The 19,745-nt window shown below is 46.5% G+C and overlaps 1 protein-coding gene across 1 annotated transcript in view; it reads left to right on the forward strand.

Moving 5' to 3' along the window:
* DNAI1 (dynein axonemal intermediate chain 1) overlaps nt 1-19,745 on the forward strand; it is a 152,231-nt gene that overhangs the window by 79,480 nt on the left and 53,006 nt on the right. Inside the window, exons 14-16 of the mRNA XM_059833404.1 lie at nt 10,601-10,690; nt 15,361-15,448; nt 18,901-18,980. Coding sequence (XP_059689387.1) covers nt 10,601-10,690; nt 15,361-15,448; nt 18,901-18,980 — 258 coding nt within the window. The remainder of the gene's footprint in view (nt 1-10,600; nt 10,691-15,360; nt 15,449-18,900; nt 18,981-19,745) is intronic.

Consider the following 19,745-nt stretch of genomic DNA (forward strand, 5'->3'; position numbering starts at 1 on the left):
TAGTTACAATTTATCTTTTTGTATGGCACTGAAACAAGGAAGACCTTATACTTCTGCTTTATCTGTGGTTGGTTGTGGGACCTGCCTTCCTCTTTGTAAACAATAAAAGGGGTCTAAGAGACAGAGACTCAGATGAACCTTTCTGGTGTATCTGATTCTGGCTCCAGGCAGGCACCGGCCCTCTGGCCCAAAAAGTCACATTCCCCTCAAAAGAGTCTCCAATTTCTTCCCTGTGCAGGTGTCTCAGGCAGTGGCAGAAAGGTGTTAGTGTCCCTCAACTTGTGAGGGTTGCTTTTCTCCATGAAGTTTCTGCATCTGCGAAGACTCTGGAGTCTGACAGTGGCAGCCCAGCTGTCCCCATATAGCAGGCCTGATTCTTCTTCTCCAGGATGGCTGCTCCTCTTTATTTGTGACTGGATTCATCCATCCACTGTGTTTTTACCAGCACCGTGTCTAGAGCTCAGGAAAGTGGATGACGACAGGGACTAGGCTTTCACAGCAGGGCTTCTGAGAGCACAATCAAGGGCCAATGTCTTCTATGGCAACGCTCACCAAAACTCTTACTTTGTCAGAGATCTTTTATTCTTGCTGGATGTTCCACAGCAGAAATGCTGTCTGCTTCCCAGTCTAATAGACAGGTATGGTAAAAAGCCCTGATACAACCCAGCAATCTCTTTTGCTGAGCATGCACCACAGGGCAGGAGCCCTTTATGCTGTACCCTGCCATCCGGGCTCCAAGACGGGCATGCTGGCCACCCTGTAGTTCTGGTCCCCTCATCGAAGGACCAACTGTGGCTTACCAGGGCTCCTCCCTGCCTGCCTACCCAGGTTTACCTTTAGCAGGAAGCCCAGACCAACACACACCCAGGGCACAGCCAAATCTCCTGCCACAGTGGTATATGGCCAAAGTGCAATCAGAACCTAGGAGTCCTTCTCTCCCAAGTACAGACTTAGCCAAAGAAGCTGACTGGGCTGCTTTGACCTAAATCTTGGAGTAAGCAGTCTGCACTCACTTATCACAGCTCTTTAAAATCTTCATTATTGCCTCGAGTCAAAGTGAGTCATCTCGATTTAGCTCACTCTTTGCTTTTATCCCAACTAACCATGGTGAGGAGTGACGCTTTATGTCTTTCTTCTTCCAGCCTTGTCATGGTTTAGTCCCAACTAGCAACTAATCACCACAGAGCCACTCACTCACTCCCCTTCCTCAGCTGGACAGGAGAGAGAAAATATGAGGAAAAGGCTTGTAGGTCGAGATAAGGACATAGGGAGATCACTCACCAATTACCATCATGGGCAAAACAGACTTGACTTGGGGAAATTAGTTTAATTTATCATGGGCAAAACAGACTTGACTTGGGGAAATTAGTTTAATTTATCACCAATCAAAATCAGAGTAGGATAATGAGAAATAAAACCAAATCTTAAAAAAAACACCTTCCCCCCACCCCTCCCTTCTTCCTGGGCTCAACTTCACTCCTGATTTTCTTTACTTCTTCCCCCCGAGCAGTGCAGGGGGATGGGGAATGGGGGTTACGGTCAGTTCATCACACATCGTTTCTGCTGCTCCTTCCTCCTCACACTCTTCCCCTGCTCCAGCGTGGGGTTCCTCCCACGGGAGACAGTTCTCCACGAACTTCTCCAATGTGGGTCCTTCCCACGGGCTGCAGTTCTTCACGAACTGCTCCAGTGTGGGTCCTTTCCACGGGGTGCAGTCCTTCAGGAACAGACTGCTCCAGCGTGGGTCCCCCACGGGGTCACAAGCCCTGCCAGCAAACCTGCTCCAGCGTGGGCTCCTCTTTCCACAGGGTCACAGGTCCTGCCAGGAGCCTGCTCTAGGCTGGGCTTCCCACAGGGTCACAGCCTCATTTGGGCATCCGTCTGCTCCAGCGTGGGGTTCTCCATGGGCTGCAGGTGGATATCTGCTCCACCGTGGACCTCCATGGCCTTCATGGGGACAGCCTGCCTCACCATGGTCTTCACCACAGGCTCAGGAGAATCTCTGCTCCACTGCCTGGACCACCTCCTCCCCCTCCTTCTTCACTGACCTTGGGGTCTGCAGGGTTGTTTCTCTCACATATTCTCACTCCTCTCTTCCCCGGCTGCTGTTTCCCAGTTTTCCCCCCCTTCTTAAATATGTTATCACAGAGGCACTATCGCTGTTGCTGATTAGCTCGGCCGTAGCCAGTGGCAGATCTGTCTTGGAGCCGGCTGGCATTGGCTCTGTCAGACATAGGGGAAGTTTCTAGCAGCTTCTCACAGAAGCCACCCCTGTAGCACACACACACACACATCCCTCCCCACTACCAAAACATTGCCACGCAAACCCAATACAAGCCTCCACACAGGACAACTGGTAGTGCTGTCCAAGTTAGTACTGGTGACTCCAGACGCTGCCCTGCTTCTCACCTCTAAAATGTGCTCTGCCTGTCTCTTGCTGCATAAAGTCTGACACTGGAGTTAGTTTGCACGTGAGTGAACTAGCCTGTGCTTTCTAGGTGACCGAGTGAGTAATTTGGGGGGTCTCTTGTGACTGATTGCAGGGAGCAGCCTTCGTCTTTGTATGTTCTCCTCCAGGCACCTGGCCCTGGCTTCATGTCTGGTGGCTGGCTGAGGATCCTCAGCGAGGTGGCAAGGCCCACTTATGGTGCCAGGCTGGGGTGAATGATAAGCAGCAAACGAAGAATAGCTGGCAATGTGCTTGATGGAGGGCATTTGGGAACTTTGTGGTAGAAGCAGTACTTTGTCTCAGCAGCAAGGAGGGGCAAACTATTTTCTCCAGCAAAACAGAAAGTCAGTGGACGCAGGATCAGCTGACTGTCTTAGGAGACTTTCACCATAGCGGGTCTCATGGGCAAACAGCAGAGGCAAGTGACACAGGGAGGGAAATAAACAAAAAACTGGCAATTTGTCATTGACAGGAAGAGAATGTGAAAGATTTCTTCTCCGCTGGTAATGACTTGATGTTTCTGGATGCCGTTCTGCTGAGAGTTGCTGACAGGAACCAACAAGAAACACATTTGGAGGTGGCAGAGGGAAGAAATGAGAACTGCTTCTTAGCTCCAATCGGAGACTGCTATAGGGGACTCCAGGAGAATATTCACTCCAGAACACAGGAGAGAGATCAGCCTGGCTCCAGAAGATGTGACTTATGTAGCAATTTATTGTAGATCAGCACTTCAGCATGAACCCTCAGCATGATGCTGAGGCAGACTGAAAAATAGGATAGCAGCGAAATGGAGAAAGTATCCTCTACACGGACCAAAGGTGCCCACTGTTGGAATAACACAGCCAGGTTTGGATGGGTACTCCTGGTAGGAGTTTGGTCTGTCTGCCTCTGCAAACATTCACACTGTGTTCATCTGTCAGCTGGTCACCTGGGCCATTGTGTGATGGATGCAGCCAAACTGCATCCATGAGAGCATGTGCCCTTGCTAAATCACAGCACATGTTTAGCTCTTCTACCTTGAGAAGGCCCCAGAGCTCTGCTGGCACTTTGCATTGGCCCAGGCTTGTGCATAAAGACACTGGGGAAATGTGGTTTGACAGTGGTTTTGTGTCTGTGCTTTGCTGCCAGGACAGGCACAACTAGAGAGAGCTGAGGGCTGATTCCCTTGCTGTGTTTGCATGCTTGCTCAAGGTATTTGCCAGTGGAATAAAAGTCTTCAGCCAATGTGAGCATAAGGAGAAGAGTCCAAATCTCCCTGCTTAGCACTGTGTGCCAAAGGTATGGGGAAGACAGGGTGGCTGGGAGAGCCCAGAGGGGCTGGGAAGCACGTGTGCTCCCGTGATGCACAGCTGGGCTCCTGCAAGAGATTGTGGCTCCATTCAGCTATGGAGCCAGATGGGTGAACTCCCTGAGCTGCTGGGCTGGGCAGAATGGCAAGCTCTCTGGGAGGACCCCAAACATCTGTATCTAGACCTCGGCAGTGAATTACAAAGAAACTCTTGAAGCACAGAAACAAGAACATGTGTCTAAAGCTGAGGATTAGAGAAAAGCACAAAGGCAAATTAATACAGAGAAGATGAAGGTGAAAAATGAGCTGTGATTATCCTGGGTCATAAAAGAGAAGGCAAAAATATTCCGGAAGTGTATTAGAAGTTAAAGGAATGAAGAATGTAGGCTCATTCCTAAGCTTTCAGCTAATACTGAGTGGTATGGAGAAGGATGAAATACTTGATGCTGTATAGTTTAATCTTACAATAAGTGTCTGAGACTGGCTGCTTAGTGTGATTAATGTAACAAGAGGATGAAAGCACAGGTCAGAATAGGGAAAGAGCATGTTAAAGAATATTTAGATGAAAGAGATCAGTTTAAACATACCCTGGAGTACTTAAAGAACTAGCCAGAGCAATTTCAGACCATTAGCAAGCATTTTAGGGAGTTTTTGGGCTATATCCATCCTGTTTTTAAGCAGAAGCTGGTGTTTATGTACAAGCCCATTTACAGCATCTGATCTGATTGAGTACCTTGACTCAGAGGCAGGGTTCGGGTGTGCTCTGGGGTGTGGACAAAGGGAAGCATCGCTCTGCTGTTGCCTATGGACTCACACACATTCACATACCTGTGATGCTGGCAAACTGGAATAGTGATACATATACAGTCTGCTGTCATCCATCCCAAACCACTTTTCAGTGATGCTGTAGAGCCAATGTCTAGAAAAGAGGTTTCTGCAGGTGCTTTCCCCAAAGGCACTGTCCTTGCAGGCAGGAGGGACAGTAGCATGGACAGGGTACCAGAACCCAGAGTCCATTTTCTAGACAATTCAGCAGGCTAGAGGCATCCTAAGCCAGCCACAGGGACTTGCAAATTGTGGCTGATAGCACAGCAGTGCATCAAGCTGCACTCTAGCCTGTAGGACAAGCATGGCCATGAAAAGAAGGAAAGGTTTCAAAGGGCCGGAAGAAGTGAAAAAATATCTGGAGGAAAATGGTAGGATTGGACCCAGGGAATTACTGACCAGCGAGACCAATTTTGATGACTGGAAAAACACTGGAACAAATGGCAAAGCCATTTGTAAATGTCTAGATAATAAGGTGATTCAGAGAAGCCGACATGGATTTGTCCAGAATAAATTGTCAAGCCAGTATAATTTCTTTTCTTTCTTTTGTTTCAGAGAAATGGGCCTCATGAAGAAGGGTGAGGCAGTCAAGGTTATCACCTCTATCCATCTTGACTTGACTAAAGCTTTTGATCCAGCCTCACACAGTGGCATTCTTATAACCAAAGTAGAGAAATATGAATTAGGTAAAATCACTGTAAAGAGGCTGCTTGCATGGCTCAGGCAATGTGCTCAAAGAGCAGTTCTACAGAGCTTGCTGTCATACTCTGAAGATGCTTTAAATGACACCCTCCAGCTGTCAGTCCTGATCTTCTTTTGATCAATACTTTCATTAACAACTCCAATTACAGAAGAGGGAAGCCCCCTTGGGAGGACAAGGCACTTTGCAGGACATGATTATGTTCAAAAGATCTTGATAAATTGGAAGAAAGGCCCAAAATCAATGTGATGGAATTCAATAAAGACAAGAGCAAATACTATGTTTATAAAGGGGAAATTAAATGCACAGATACGAAACAGGGGATGACTCGGTTAGGCAGCACAGTGCCAGAAGGGGAGAGTATAGCAGATCGCTGCCAATGGTCAGCAATGCGATACTGTTGCACAAAGACATGTGTCATTCTGATTTATTAGCGGGAATGTAAGATAGAGGAGTTGTAAATCCTGTCTGCTAGTGCCTAGGGGTGGCCCTGTACCATGTGTTTTCAGCTGCAGAGAAGGGCTGAAGGGGAGGAACAGGAATGGTGAAGGCTTGGAGAGCAGGACCTGGAAGCAACAGTTGAAGCAATTAGTTTTGTTGAGTTGGGAAAAAAGAGAAAGGAGCGGTGACACAGCAACGTTTTCTTGCCCATTTGAAGACTGTTACAAAAAGGGGAATAAACCATTGTTCTCTGTGTCCACTGGGAGATGGTAAGGAGTAATTTGCTGTACTTGGGGTAAAGGAAATTTCTTGTATAAGTCTAATTAAGCACTGATGTATCTACAGGGAGGTTGTTGAGTGCCTGTTGTTCGAGGCTTATGAGAACAGCTTATGTGAATTGTCACCAATGGTAGGGGTGTGTCTGATCCTGCCTCAGAGAAGAATAGATATCCTTTTCTGGTCCCTCCAAACCCTGCATTGCCATGATGGTTTGGCTTAGGACTGTATTGATTACCGGGTTGACACTGGAAGGAATTTGTCTCCAAGTCATATTGGCAGGGACTTTTCTCAGCAGCCCAAGGAGTTGTTTGCTTGCTGGAGTCATCTGAGCATCTTACTTGGCCAGTTTGTGTAAGGGTGACCTGGGGATTTGATAATGCCTTTGTCTTTCCTTTTATCTACCTGTGGCAGACTTTATTCATTTTTTTAGGTATTGAAGGACCAAAATGCTCTTACTTCACTTAGGGCAGGTGTCAGCAGCGCTGTGGTACTCCAATGCTGGCAAAGGGCTCCTTGAAGGATAATTAATAGAAAGGGAAGTAATTGCTCATCAGTCAGTGTGCATGTGTTGCATGTGGCACCCCACAGCTGAGCTTTGGCAAGCTAAGGGCCAGCCAGAGGGATTTGTGTTTTCAGTAGCAGGTGTCACCTTACAAGAAAGGCAGGCAGATCCTGCCTGTGGCTGCCTGCAGAGCGCTCAAGCCAGCCTCATGTCTGGGATGATTTTGACCAATTGTATTTTGTCAGTACGAGTGACTAACAGCATCAGTGCCATGAAAACTGATCAAGCATTATTTCTTTTGTAGGAATGATATCAGAAACATGGGAATTTTCAAATCAGATTGGATAAATGGTCTAATCTCCTGCTGGACAGGAGCCATTACCAGCTGCCATAGACAAAGATGATAGTATTCCCTTGCTAACAATTAATGGATTTCTGCCCTGCTAACCTGTTGTACGTAGCAGCAAACATGCAGTTTTTAATCTCTATTTTTTTGTGAACAAATAGGGGTTTGAATAGTCTGAACTTCTTTATAAATAAACAGGCTTTAAGAAGTGAAAACTAAAAAGTGGTAGGCTCTTCTAACAGCAATGACTTTCACACATTAATTTTGCACTGCAAAAATGGTCATGTTAAAGATCACACTGAAAAAATAGCAGTGGATCCTTGATTTTATTACAGGTCCCATCATGATCAGGCGCAGCAAATGGCTTGCTGCTCTGTGTTTACTTCTCTCCTTTCTGCTGTTTATGCACACTTTTCTTTCTCATGTGGTTCTTTACTCTTACTGTATCATAATTGAACTTCTGCTGTAAATCGTCTCATGCAGCCAAAATCCTGGGTTGACTATCACATGCTTCAGGAAAGAATTAACTTCTTGCCACTATGCACACAATTGCATGGTTCTCTTGTCAGATGCCCCACCCCACACAGTACGAATACTGCTAATGACAGGAGGTTGTGCCATGTTCATGGGCCTCTGGGAGCAAAGAAAAGGCCAGTTCTGAGCAGATGCCCGATTTGATTGCGGTATCATGAAGGTTAATTACTCTAATAAGCATTCATGGGATTCAGAGATCAGGAGAAAAAAAGATCACAAACACTATTAAGGTGTCAGAGGTGTTGAAGGAAAATTGAAAGTATTAAGTGCCAATTTCCGTTTTCTGAAACTCAAGCTAGTATCACTGAGAGCTGCTGACAATCATCTGAGGGCAGATCCTGATGCCCTTGAGGGACTATGTTCAAGCTGTCTACAATATGTACCTAACTCAGGTACTATTGACTGCTTTGAACGTAGGAGCAAGAGCACCCCAAGCAAATCAGCCTACTTGCTTTTTGGGGCTGATGACTCCACCTGTCTGTGTAACAGATGAAGAGAAGTAGTTGTGACACCTAACTGAGTACAGATAGTAGAAAACTTGAATAGATCTCCATCAGGGAGAGGGTATTTGGAGTGGGCAAACCCTGGGGAAAAGCTCTCCGCTTGGGGAATGCTGAAAGGAATTGGCTCGGGAAAAAACCCCATGAGTTCATGATAGCACTTACGTTGTTGGTCACCTCCAGATGAGGTTCCTGCAATACATTGTGTTAACATAGACATGAGAACTCAGGAGTTGTGTCTGCACAGGGTGATCGGGATGAACTCCAGCTGCTGAGCCTTCATCCATGTATTTCCCACTGGTGTGATGGGCTGTCACTTGGCTCTAGCTCGGGTGCAAAATGTCTACACTGTACTTGGGAAAAGCAGAGCTGGGAACTCAGCTGCAGCTGCCCCTGCACAGGTCGAGGAGAGTTCAGTAACGAATGCCTGCCTGTGCTCTCTGATGGGGGGCAAGCTGGGACTCTCCCTTCAGAGAGGGTCTGGACCAGTTCTGATCCTAGCGTGTGCATTGTGTAAGCAACCTGGATGGTGGCTCTAGACTTCAGGATGGCTCAGACCCACACTGACTGCAGCACAGGTATGTGTCACCTGCATTTCTCTTCCATGTGCAGCTCAGGGCATCATTGGGTTCTGGCTGCAGGTTTCAAATACTGGAGAGCCCCTTTTCTTGCAGTGTTGTCCTGTCCCAGTAGAGGATATCTGAGCCACCTGTGCTAACTGCTCCCAGGTTTAAATGGCAAAACCTTTGCACAGTATTTTCATAGGAGATAGTGTCTTGAGAAATAGCTTCCTCTACCTCAAATGAAATCAGTTTGCCTTAGAGGTGGGCTGGAAAGTGTGACTGTTTTTCCCCAATATTTGGGAAAGACTGAAGAGAAAGAACATGAGTTAGTGGAGAGCTGTGTTGGACATACAAATAAAAACATCTTACTGTCAGGCAATTTTAGAGTGGCATATTAAAAAGCTCTGATTTGAAACATGACCTTTTTTCTGTGCCCAGTATGAGACACGTTGGGCATGTATTTGTAACCAGTTCCCCTGAACTGTGTTTTTCTCACTTTGAATTAAAACTCCTCACTACACCAACTCCTTCATCTGAAGCAACTGCTGGTGACCGCCATTGTCAGCAGTAGCTCATAATCCCAGGGAAATGTTCCTGGAATAGATATACCCAGCACATTTTGTGCACGATGGCCAGCCTTGGAAATCACTGTTCTCCATATGTGCTGTTGAACCTGTCTTTTTGTCATTAGCCATTTTATTCTGGGACATACTGAATTACACCATTCCTTTAATGCCAGATAGCAGAAGTGATTACCCTTGGAGACTTATGATTTCTCCTGTGCAAGGATGTTCAAAGGTATGTGCCATCCGAGACTCTTCAGTTGCACCTTATGGACACAAAACTAGCATTTTGATGTATTCTCAGATGGATTCCTTTTACGTTTTATTTTTCCTTCCTCAGAATAGTGTGTTCTAGGTAGGAAACCTGTTCACTAGAGGATTAATTACTCTTTGCTAAGTCTCTTGCTGAATTTTCATGCTCCACAGAACTTCACAGTATAAACAATTTTACAAAACAGAATTAACACTGTTTTTCCCAAGGAAGTATCATCAGAATACCCAATCTGTGTAATTAAAGTATTGAGAATACTGCTTGTTTTCTGCAACAGGTATCAGATAAATAGCTGGTCATAGATAGAGCATTTGGTAAGCTCTGGGATAATCATGCCCTTTTATCATATTTATGGGTTGATGTTTAGGAAAATGTATCTGCTGCACTGCTTGGACAGAAACAGATACACCTTTGAAAACCTCAGCAGAACTTGTTGAAGTGCTTGTCCCCATCCTGAACTGACAGATGCCCAAAGGAGTGTGTGCTGACAGGCCCAGTGACAAGTCATCCTTTTCCCTTCAGTCTGATTGAATTCCCAGATCTGAAAATCGAGCGTTCTTAATGCCTTTGGTCTAACTGAAATGTCTCTTCTAAACTGTAAGCCATTTATCTGAGTTCTAATCTCTCCTGCTGAGCTGTCACAGTCAAAAGGCAAATCTCCTTACCAGGCAGACAGATGCTCTGAAGGTGTAGGGAGGATTTCAATTTTAATGGAGATGTTTTCATCTCCCTGAAACAGAAGTGCCGCAAGGACCCATGTCACCCGTTGCCTGCAAGAGCTCATCTGCACTTCACATAGGGACAGAAAGCTAATTTGAGGTTGGCTGGCTGAAGTGTAGCCATATGGCCCTGCACTTGGAGTAATTAGCCAAATGGGAAAGGGTTAGTGTTTGCAGGGCCAGTGATGTACTCAGGTGTCTTGGGGACCTTTCTGTGGCACCACTGGTGCTGTCTGGAGATGTCTTAGGTATCTCTGGGGTAGTGTTGCCATAGCGCGGAGTCCTGAATAACTCAGACACCTCATAAGGCCCATCCTTGATGGCAATGCTCCTGTCGCTGCTGAGGGGAGACGGCCGTGGGTAGATGCAGAGTCCCCAGGTGTGGGGCTTTGCCCCTCTCTGGAGAACCCCCGCAGGAAGGTGAGTGACGGGAGTGCTGGGGGCACTTCTGAAGCAGCCTGTGGTAAGGGTGTTCATACCTGCTATGCACCAGCAGGCTCCTGGGGTGGAAACCAGCTGCCCTTGTGGAAGGATTTCGGAAGACCCTGCTGAGGGCATGGGACTCTGTCCTGCTAATGCTGAGTGCCCTGTGTTGACTGGGACTGTCTTCTTGTTTTAAGGTCAAGTGGCAGAAGGATGACATGGACAACAATTTGAACTTCTTCTCTGTCTCCTCGGATGGGCGGATTGTTTCGTGGACTTTAGTTAAGGTAAACAGTAGGTGGCAATTTCTTTTCCCAGCCAAATTATAACCAATTGCCTCCAAAGTTCAATGATGCATTAGTTTTAGTTTTATTTATAATGAGCCAAGTTTGAAAAGAAGTGGCAGCAAAAGATTGCAGGTGCAGTCACAGCTGAGTCTGGGGCTCCATGTTAAACTCTGAAATGAGCAGAACCAGCCTACTCCTTGCTCAGGACCTAATCTTCATCCTGCCTGCACCTGTAGCACCCCATGAGCTTGAATATGAGAGATCATTTTCCTGCTTTGCAGCTGCAGGAATTCAAGTCTGGTTCTTACTCTGAAATCTTCCTTGTCCCAGGAGGGTCACCCAGAGACAGAGCAGAATAATCTGCTTTCTTCCACAACTTCAAGACTCTAACCCCCAAAATGCTCCCCTACAGATTGCAATTCAGAATGGAAGAGGGAAGGGGCAAATTTCTCCTCTTGTGGCCAAAGTAGCACAGAGTAAGCTCGCATTTGCAGTGGGATGGCAACATGCAATCAGACAGATAGAGGCTTTCCCCCTGCCATGACATTGCCAGCTCACACCCAGGACAACCTCAGTTAACTCATTTGCATGCCCTGCCTTTGATCACTTTTTCTTTTGGAGTACGTACATTGATAGAAACATAGCATTAATGTCCCTAAATGACCCTTAGATTTATGTCTCTGAATCTCAACATATGTTTTTTTCTGTTGGCTATTTGATTTTACATTTTGAAGATTTCAAAATCTTTTACTTAAAAAATAATCTAATTCCCTTAAATAAGGGCTTGAAGAAGCTGTCCCATTATTCACCAGCAACCAAAGAAATTTCTTTACATCCTTAGATGCTCATTTTTTCAACCTGTTATACCAAGCTACTCAAGGCTTGTTCTGAAAATTTTAGGCCTTGCTGCCATGGGCAGGGATTCATGTGTAACATTATATGTAAATCTTAGTCTCCTATTCACTTCAGGAGTGGGAGCCTCTTCTAATGAACATGCTAGGCACATGCAGATGGCATTGATTATTAAGTTTTTTGTATAAACTCCTGCAGGTTCATACAGGCAGCTTTAGATACAAAAATCCCTCCCGCAAGTGTGTCCCAAGTCCTTCTCCCAAAAGAGCTCTCAGAGCTCCCTAGACAGGGACAGGCTAACATTGTCCCAGCACTCAGCTCCTGTTTTATCCCCTGCCTGAAAGATTTATGTTGAAGTGGATAATACATACGTACAGCTAAACACATCCATTTGGGGTGACTTGGCAGGGTACACCTGTCATCTGAGCTCCAGTGACTGAGTGTGCTCAGCCTGCTCCACTTAGAAGGCAAGAAGCACTGGGTTAAGCCTCTTAGTTCAGACAAATGCCACAATTGGATCAACCTAAAAGTCTGCAGATGGACTCTGGTGCCAACTCACCTAGTAGAGGGTCTTTTGCAACATTTCTGTGGTTCATCTGTGCTTAACTGTGTTCCCACATCGTAAGCTGGTTTTTTTTCTGTCCCTTGATCATGTAGATATACCTGCTTAAGCATCCTTGGTGTGACTTCTAAGACCTGCATCTGCTTAGCCCAATGTCATTTCTACTTACTCCTTCTGTTACAAACTTGGCCACAACCATGTGAAAAGCACTGCTTTAAGATTTTTTGAGGTGAGGTTACCTCTGAAATTGCCAGAGCTGATATGTACCTAGCAGGCAGGGATGGAAAACAGCGAAGTTTTAGGTGCTGTCTGCTTTCTTTTTTTGATGGAGATTCAACAGGAAAAGCAAGAAACAGAATGAAAAGAGCATTTTGTTACAATCTATGGTTTTGTACCCAGCAAGGAGATATGGACAACCTGCTTGAATTCCAGTTTTACAAAAGAGCTGTCTCTGGGTTTTATTTAGAATAAAATTGAAGAGACTCCAGAGGTCTTCTATTCTGCAAATCCATAGTGCAAATAGGGAATAAATGAAGGAGAGCTTTGTTAATCTTTTTGACAGGACTATCCAGAAGTAAAGGTTCTTCAAACTTTGATTGATGTTTGACACTTCTAAACTTCTAAAGATGAGAGCAGAAGGTGAATAAATTTGTTCTTACTTCCAGCTGGATATTTGGCAAGCCACACTCAAAATTTGCGTATGAGTTGCCAGGTGTTAGCTAGGGACAGTTGATCTGCCTTGACCATAGTGGTTGTCTTTGTTAGAAATGGGCACAATCACTTTGGACAAACTTCATGAGACAGCACGTGAGTTGTGTGTGCTTAGGTTGTCGTCTTGGCTTGCTTTTGGGTCATTATGAAGGTGTAAAATGGTGAGGAAGGATGCAGGACTTCTGCAGCTGGATGACTCTACTTTCCCACCTTGGCTGCACATGTTGCCTCCCCAAAAGAAGAGCTGCCAGAGCCACGTCAAGGAATAGGTTGGGATGCAGCCTCTGAGAAGCAGTTGGTACTGCTTCTCAGGTTGATCCTCAGCAATCCCAGGTTTGATTAGTAGCTATAGTTCACCCTTCCTACGTGACCTAGAGCTAAATTACTGAACAGCTCTAGGCTCCTTCATCACTTGAGGCTAATAACAACTAAAGGGAAACAGGCAGCTGCAAAACCTAATTCACTAATGCTTACACAGTGCTTTGCAATCGTTAGGCAGAAGCAACATACTATTTTGTTCAATATTCCTGGAAGGCCAAACTGTCAACAGTCTGTTTACCCAGAGGAATATGTGAATGGCTCTGGCGGCAAACAGCCCCAGGAACAGATGCATTTTCCAGACTTCAAAGCTGGGTACAAAATAAAAGCAGCACAACAGGGAAGTCTGCACAAGTAAGATCCTTTCTGAAGGCGAGAGGCTACAGAAGCTGTCCACAGAGGCCTCGGCCAGGTGGAGGTGCTGGGAGGCATCTTCAGAAAAAGGCTGCAGAAAGGTGTGTGCTTAGACAGAAGGTCTTGTGTGGTTTGCCTTTCTACTAGAACAAAGAATAAGTGTGCTAGCACATCTCTGGGCCTGCCCAGATCACGCGTCTGACCTCTGTTAGACACATCGGTTATATCAACATGATCCGCTGCAGGCAGCTCCAAAGCTACTCTTCAGACCAGACTTATGTGGCCACCAGCCATGGCTTGGTCACGGTAGACGCTCTCTGGAGAGCAGGCAGACCTGGGAGCCTGAGCAGAGGCACGTGCCTGCTCAGCATGTCCTGACTGCGCTCCCAGCAGCCCATCAGCACTCCTGTTTGGATGGGCAGCGAGTGGCATGTGGAATATGCTCTGTCCCTGGATGTTCTGGACACTGCTTTTTCCAATTCTTGCACACATACACCAGCATATATGGCCTCTTTCTTAGCATCACTCCTGCCTTTACCCACTGAATCTGATCTGATGTAACCCACGTGCTGCAAGAAGCACAGAAGGTAGGACTCTGCAGGCTGCAGGAGTCTGTCCTGCTTCTTGCTGCTCTCTCAGAGAACAGTTACTGCCATCAATAGGTCATGGCATATGGGTGTGTGGCAGTGCAACTTAGTGAGAAGGAAGTACATTATTTTATGGGTTTTTACCTTTCTTGATCCTTCTGTAAATTTGTACCCCAAAAATGTGATAAAAATGTCTTACAGAACACTGTCCACCCCTGAACTGCAGTACCAAACAGAAGCTCACAAGGTCTTCTCCCACCTTCCCTAACATGCAGTTCCCTGGGATTGACTTCGCCAGGCAGAATCTTTTTCCACCTGAGTCCTGCTCTGGGCTTAGAGAAGCTCCAGCTAAAGCTTGATTCACTGAGCTAAGAAGTTATGTTTTGTTCTCACAGTGCTCCAGTGGGAAATCTGCAGATTCACGAAAACATCCAGTCCTCAGCCCACACTGCTCACTAATTTAATCTTTAGTTCTTCGTTCTTTTTTTCAGCCCCAGGGTATTCTTATATTCACAATCAACTCCATTCTGCAGTGGTATTTTGATTCCCAAAGCTAGTCTAAGAACTCATCTTTGCCCTCTTGCCGTTTCCTCATACTCACCCACATTGTGTCTATTTTCATCCATCTTCTGTCTCCCACCTTGACTGTAAACTCTTTGGGACACAGATACAGGACCTCACACAGCAGTGTCATAGCCTGCAATAAGATCTCTTTAGAGCTCTGCTGATAACAGCAACATTGGGCACTTTTCCCATGGAGGACCTGCTTGCTGGATGTTGTTGTTATTTGAATCTCAGAACCCATGAGGTTGTGAATATCAGGGACTGAGGCTGGTCTGGGGGTAACAGGAACACGGTAAGAAGCAAAGACTGGCAAGGTGGTAAGGTACTATCCGTTAGTGTGGGGTTTATTTAGCTCCATGATAATATGCAATACTCGTCTTAAACCATGCAGAGTGAATTCACTTAACACAATGATATAAGCGGACAGTGCCAACCTCCACTCAAAAATGTTGAACCCAAAACCCAAAGCTTTCTAGGTCAGCTGCATGTGTCTGGGTGATGTACCAGTGGCTTTCAGTTCCAATGTACCAACGCATCAGTTTCCTGGAGGTTTTATGGAAAACAGCATCTTAGCAAGTTGCCAAGCGCGAGCATGAAACATTAAGCAACTTTTGGACAGCTTTTTAAAATTCCTCCATAAAATTTGCCATTTCAAAGTACTGAATGTCTCTGTATTGTTTCTGTAAAGCCTGTTATTCATGTGGAATCTCCTCTGCCTGCAGAATGAGCTGGTTCATACAGATGTCATCAAGCTGTCAGTAGAGGGAACAACGATGCAGGGGCCAGAGGGGCTGCAGCTGCAAACACTTGGTAGGAGCCCAAATCCTTGCCATGCTGATTAATTATGGACACAAAGCCTCTAATCAGTCATTCTGGGGAATTAAATTGGGAGTGGGAGGTTGAGATGGAAAGGAGCTAAAGAAGGGTTACGCCTCCTTGCTTTCATCATGTAGTGGGACAAAGTCTGTCTGGAGCAATGGCCACTAATTGAGTCAAGTTTTGCTGGTTACATCTTGCCCTTACTTGCAGAAAAAGATGAACATTAATTAAAAAAATACCCATTTTACTGGGATATCCCAATGTGGACAAGGCAAAGGCATTACCTGTATTTATCAACACTAAGTCGGTTTTGTTCTTCCTATCAGACATTGATCTGGACTGGCCAAATCAAGATGAAAAGCGACCTTTGCCCTTTCCTGGGTACACAGCTCATCCAGCCAGTGGTGGGATGTGCGTCATTGGGTTTTGGCTCTCTAAAAGCACGGCATCTGTTCTGAGCTATGTTAGGCTCCCTCCATACAAGGTAGAGACAGTGCAGTCCTTCTAGGCTGAATCAGCTCATCCTGACCATTCTGTATTTGAGATAGGATGGGATGAGTCAGCTCTGGAGGTCCTGGACTACACAGGGAACTTTGAGGAATCCCCTAATCAACCTACTGCACCTACTTTTTGCTGTGAAGCTGTGGCCTGGGTTTGGAGAAGCCACTTGCTCTGCATTTAAGGACTGCTATGTTTCTAGGCTAGTAGAATCATAGAATTGTTTAGGTTAGAAAAGACCTTTAAGATCATCAAGTCCAACCATAAACCTAACACTGCCATGTCCACCACTAAACCATGTCCCTAAGTGCCTCGTCCACATGCCTTTTAAATACCTCCAGGGATGGTGACTCAACCACGTCCCTGGGCAGCCTGTTCCAATGCCTGATGACCCTTTTGGTGAAGATTTTTTTCCTAATATCCAATCTAAACCTCCCCTGGTGCAACTTGAGGCCATTTGCTCTTGTCCTATTAGTTGTCACATGGGAGAAGAGACCAGCACCCACCTCTCTGCAACCTCCCTTCAGGTAGTTGTAGAGAGCGATGAGGTCTCCCCTCAGCCTCCTCTTCTCCAGACTGAACAACCCCAGTTCCCTCAGCCGCTCCTCATCAGACTTGTGCTCCAGACCCCTCACCAGCTTCGCTGCCCTTCTCTGGACGCGCTCCAGCACCTCAATGTCCCTCTTGTAGTGAGGGGCCCAAAACTGAACACAGGATTCGAGGTGCGGCCTCACCAGTGCCGAGTACAGGGGCACGATCCCCTCCCTACTCCTGATGGCCACACTATTTCTGATACAGGCCAGGATACCGTTGGCCTTCTTGGCCACCTGGGCACACTGCTGGCTCATCTTCAGCCGGCTGTCGACCAACACCCCCAGGTCCTTTTCTGCGGGGGAGCTTTCCAGCCACTTGTCCCCAAGCCTGTAGCGTTGCCTGGGGTTGTTGTGACCCAAGTGCAGGACCCGGCACTTGGCCTTGTTGAACCTCACACAATTGGCCTGGGCCCATCGATCCAGCCTGTCCAGATCCCTCTGCAGAGCCTTCCAACCCTCGAGCAGATCAACACTCCTGCCCAACTTGGTGTCCTCTGCAAACTTGCTGAGGGAGCATGCAATACCCTCATCCAGATCATCGATAAATATATTAAACAAGACCAGCCCCAATACCGAGCCCTGGGGAACACCACTTGTGACTGGCCGCCAACTGGATTTAACTCCATTCACCACAACCCTTTGGGCCCGGCCACCCAGCCAGTTTTTTATCCAGTGAAGAGTGAGGCCATCCAAGCCATGAGCAGTCAGTTTCTCCAGGAGAGTGCTGTGGGTAACAGCGTCAAAGGCTTTACTGAACTCTAGGTAGACTATATCCACAGCCTTTCACTCGACCAGTAAGCAGGTCACTTTGTCATAGAAGGAGATCAGGTTAGTCAGGCAGGACCTGTCTTTCATAAACCTGTGCTGACTGGGCCTGATTGCCTGGTTGTCCTGTACATGCCACGTGATAGTACTCAAGATGATCTGCCCCATAATCTCCCCTGGCACCAAGGTCAGGCTGACAGGTCTGTAGTTCCCCAGATCCTCCTTCTGGCCCTTCTTGAAGATGGGCATCACATTTGCTAACTTCCAGTCCACTGGGACCTCCCCGGTTAGCCAGGACTGCTGGTAGATGATGGGAAGTGGCTGGTGAACACTTCCACCAGCTCCCTCAGTATCCTTGGGTGGATCCCATCCAATCCCATAGACTTGTGGGTGTCTAAGTGGTGTAGCTGGTTGCTAACATTTCCCCTTGGATTGTGGGGGCTTCATTCTGCTCCCCAACCCTAGTAATTGCTGAACAATTTGTTTGTGAGAAGGTTTGCATTGTCACATAGGTTGCAAGAGATCAGGTACAGCAGAACTCCCAGGGGCTTTGGGATTATTTGTTAGTGTTCCTGGGAAATGGATTTTCAAAGACTTGTCTTGAATATTTAACAATCTATTTAAATGTTAAAAATGCAGACAGTATTACAGGGTTGAAACAACCTTAACAATTCCTTTGAGAACTACATTTTGTTAACATTTAAGACATAATATTTAAGACAGCTGCCTTTGCAGAAAGTTCTCTGTAACTATGTGCTTCTGAGCCTTGTCTGCTTGTTCCTGTTTCTCATCTGATGATTGCTGTGGGTGTTCCTGCTGGTCAACTGCCCCAAGTTGCTCTGGCACTCAGCAGACATCCCATCTTCTGCTCAAGCACCCTGTTGAAATTTTCTTCCACCACCAAGCAAATTGGCTTTCTTGGATGATGTTGCATCTGCCCCAGGAGCAGAAGCCTCAAAATCTCAAGGAGTCACATCCTGTTGTGATTGACACCTGTTGTAAACACAGTTCACAATGTTGCTCGATTCAGGGCTTTTGAAGTTAAGAGGATCCTTCTGTGCCTGGCAGAAGATTTTTTCCCAAATCACATCCTTTGCTATTGGCTTTACTGAAGTGAGCTGCCTAAGTGGCTTCTGAGCTAAGGATGAAAAAAGCACAGGGAGGTATGATGTCCTGTTTCCTCTCTGGGCTCTTTTATGCATGGGAAACCATTTATATTTTTGTGAATACTAAACAAACAGGAAAGATCTCTTCTTCCCCAATAGGAGGCAGGCCTGGTCCTCACAACTGTTACATTTGCACCAGACATTTTAAATTCTTATGAAAGTGCATCCTGGGCCAATCTGTTCTTCCAGTTCCCTTTTCCCTTTCTCTATGTTGGCTTTTCAAATTGCAGGTCTTGGGCCAAGCTTGGGGCAGGCACAGCTTGGAAAGTGTTTGCAGAAGGGGTGGCTCTAATTTCTTTTGGGAGCTTCTGGCTAATAAAGCACTTCTAAAAACGCTGGCAGTGTGTGTGTGTACTATAGGCAGGGAGCATGTGCTGGCCAGGTGAACCAATTCTCTGACAGACCTTTCTTCTGTTAACAGGCTGTGGGACATCATTTGATTTTCACAAAAAGATAGACTATTTGTTTCTCGTTGGTACTGAAGAGGGAAAGATCTATAAGGTAAGAATGGTTTCTTTGTCCCTTGTTTTACATCCCCTGACACATGCTTTTTTTTCGGGTTCATCATCCTAACTGTTTGCTCAGGCAGTAACAAAGTGTAACTTCAGAGCCTGGTCCTGCCCTCGGATCCCTGTGGTGAGCCTGAGACCAGCACAGAGCCACAGAGGGTCGCAGGGAGCTCTCTGCACAGACCCAATTAAGACCTTATTTTGCAGAAACGTTTTTAATGCAAACTGCATCCCAGAATGCTTTGCGGATTGCAGCTGTGCAAGTGAGGTGCTAACGATGATCAGAGAAGTTAAAAGGCATTGATCCTCTGTCCTCATGGCTATGGGGAAATGGCAGGGAAAATCTCATCTCCTTTCCTTTTTAGACCTGTTATCCAGTGAGCAGTGAGGCTAATGAAGCCTTGTTTCCTATGGATTGGTGTCCCGCAGCCCTTCCCTTCCACAATTACATCCCAGATCCTTTCCCCAGTCCCACTTTCTCCTTGCCCTCCTATCTCCAGTTCCTCACTATCTACTCTAATCCTTCGTCCCTCTGATCACCCCCATGCTGTCCCCAGCTCAGTGATCCCACCTCCATGCTATAACCCTTGATTCCTGCAGACAGTGCTGGCTACCTCCCCTCCAGTGCTCTCCTACAGCCTGACGCCTTGATGCCAGCACCAGCTGGGAGCTGTTGGCCAACTGGCTCCAGTCATGTGGTGAGGGCAGCAGCCAAGCTTTGCTTGCCCTTCCTGGGGTGGGGGCACTTCCCAGGTCT

Source organism: Gavia stellata, chromosome Z (genome assembly GCF_030936135.1).
Source record: "Gavia stellata isolate bGavSte3 chromosome Z, bGavSte3.hap2, whole genome shotgun sequence".
In the NCBI taxonomy this organism is placed as follows: domain Eukaryota; kingdom Metazoa; phylum Chordata; class Aves; order Gaviiformes; family Gaviidae; genus Gavia; species Gavia stellata.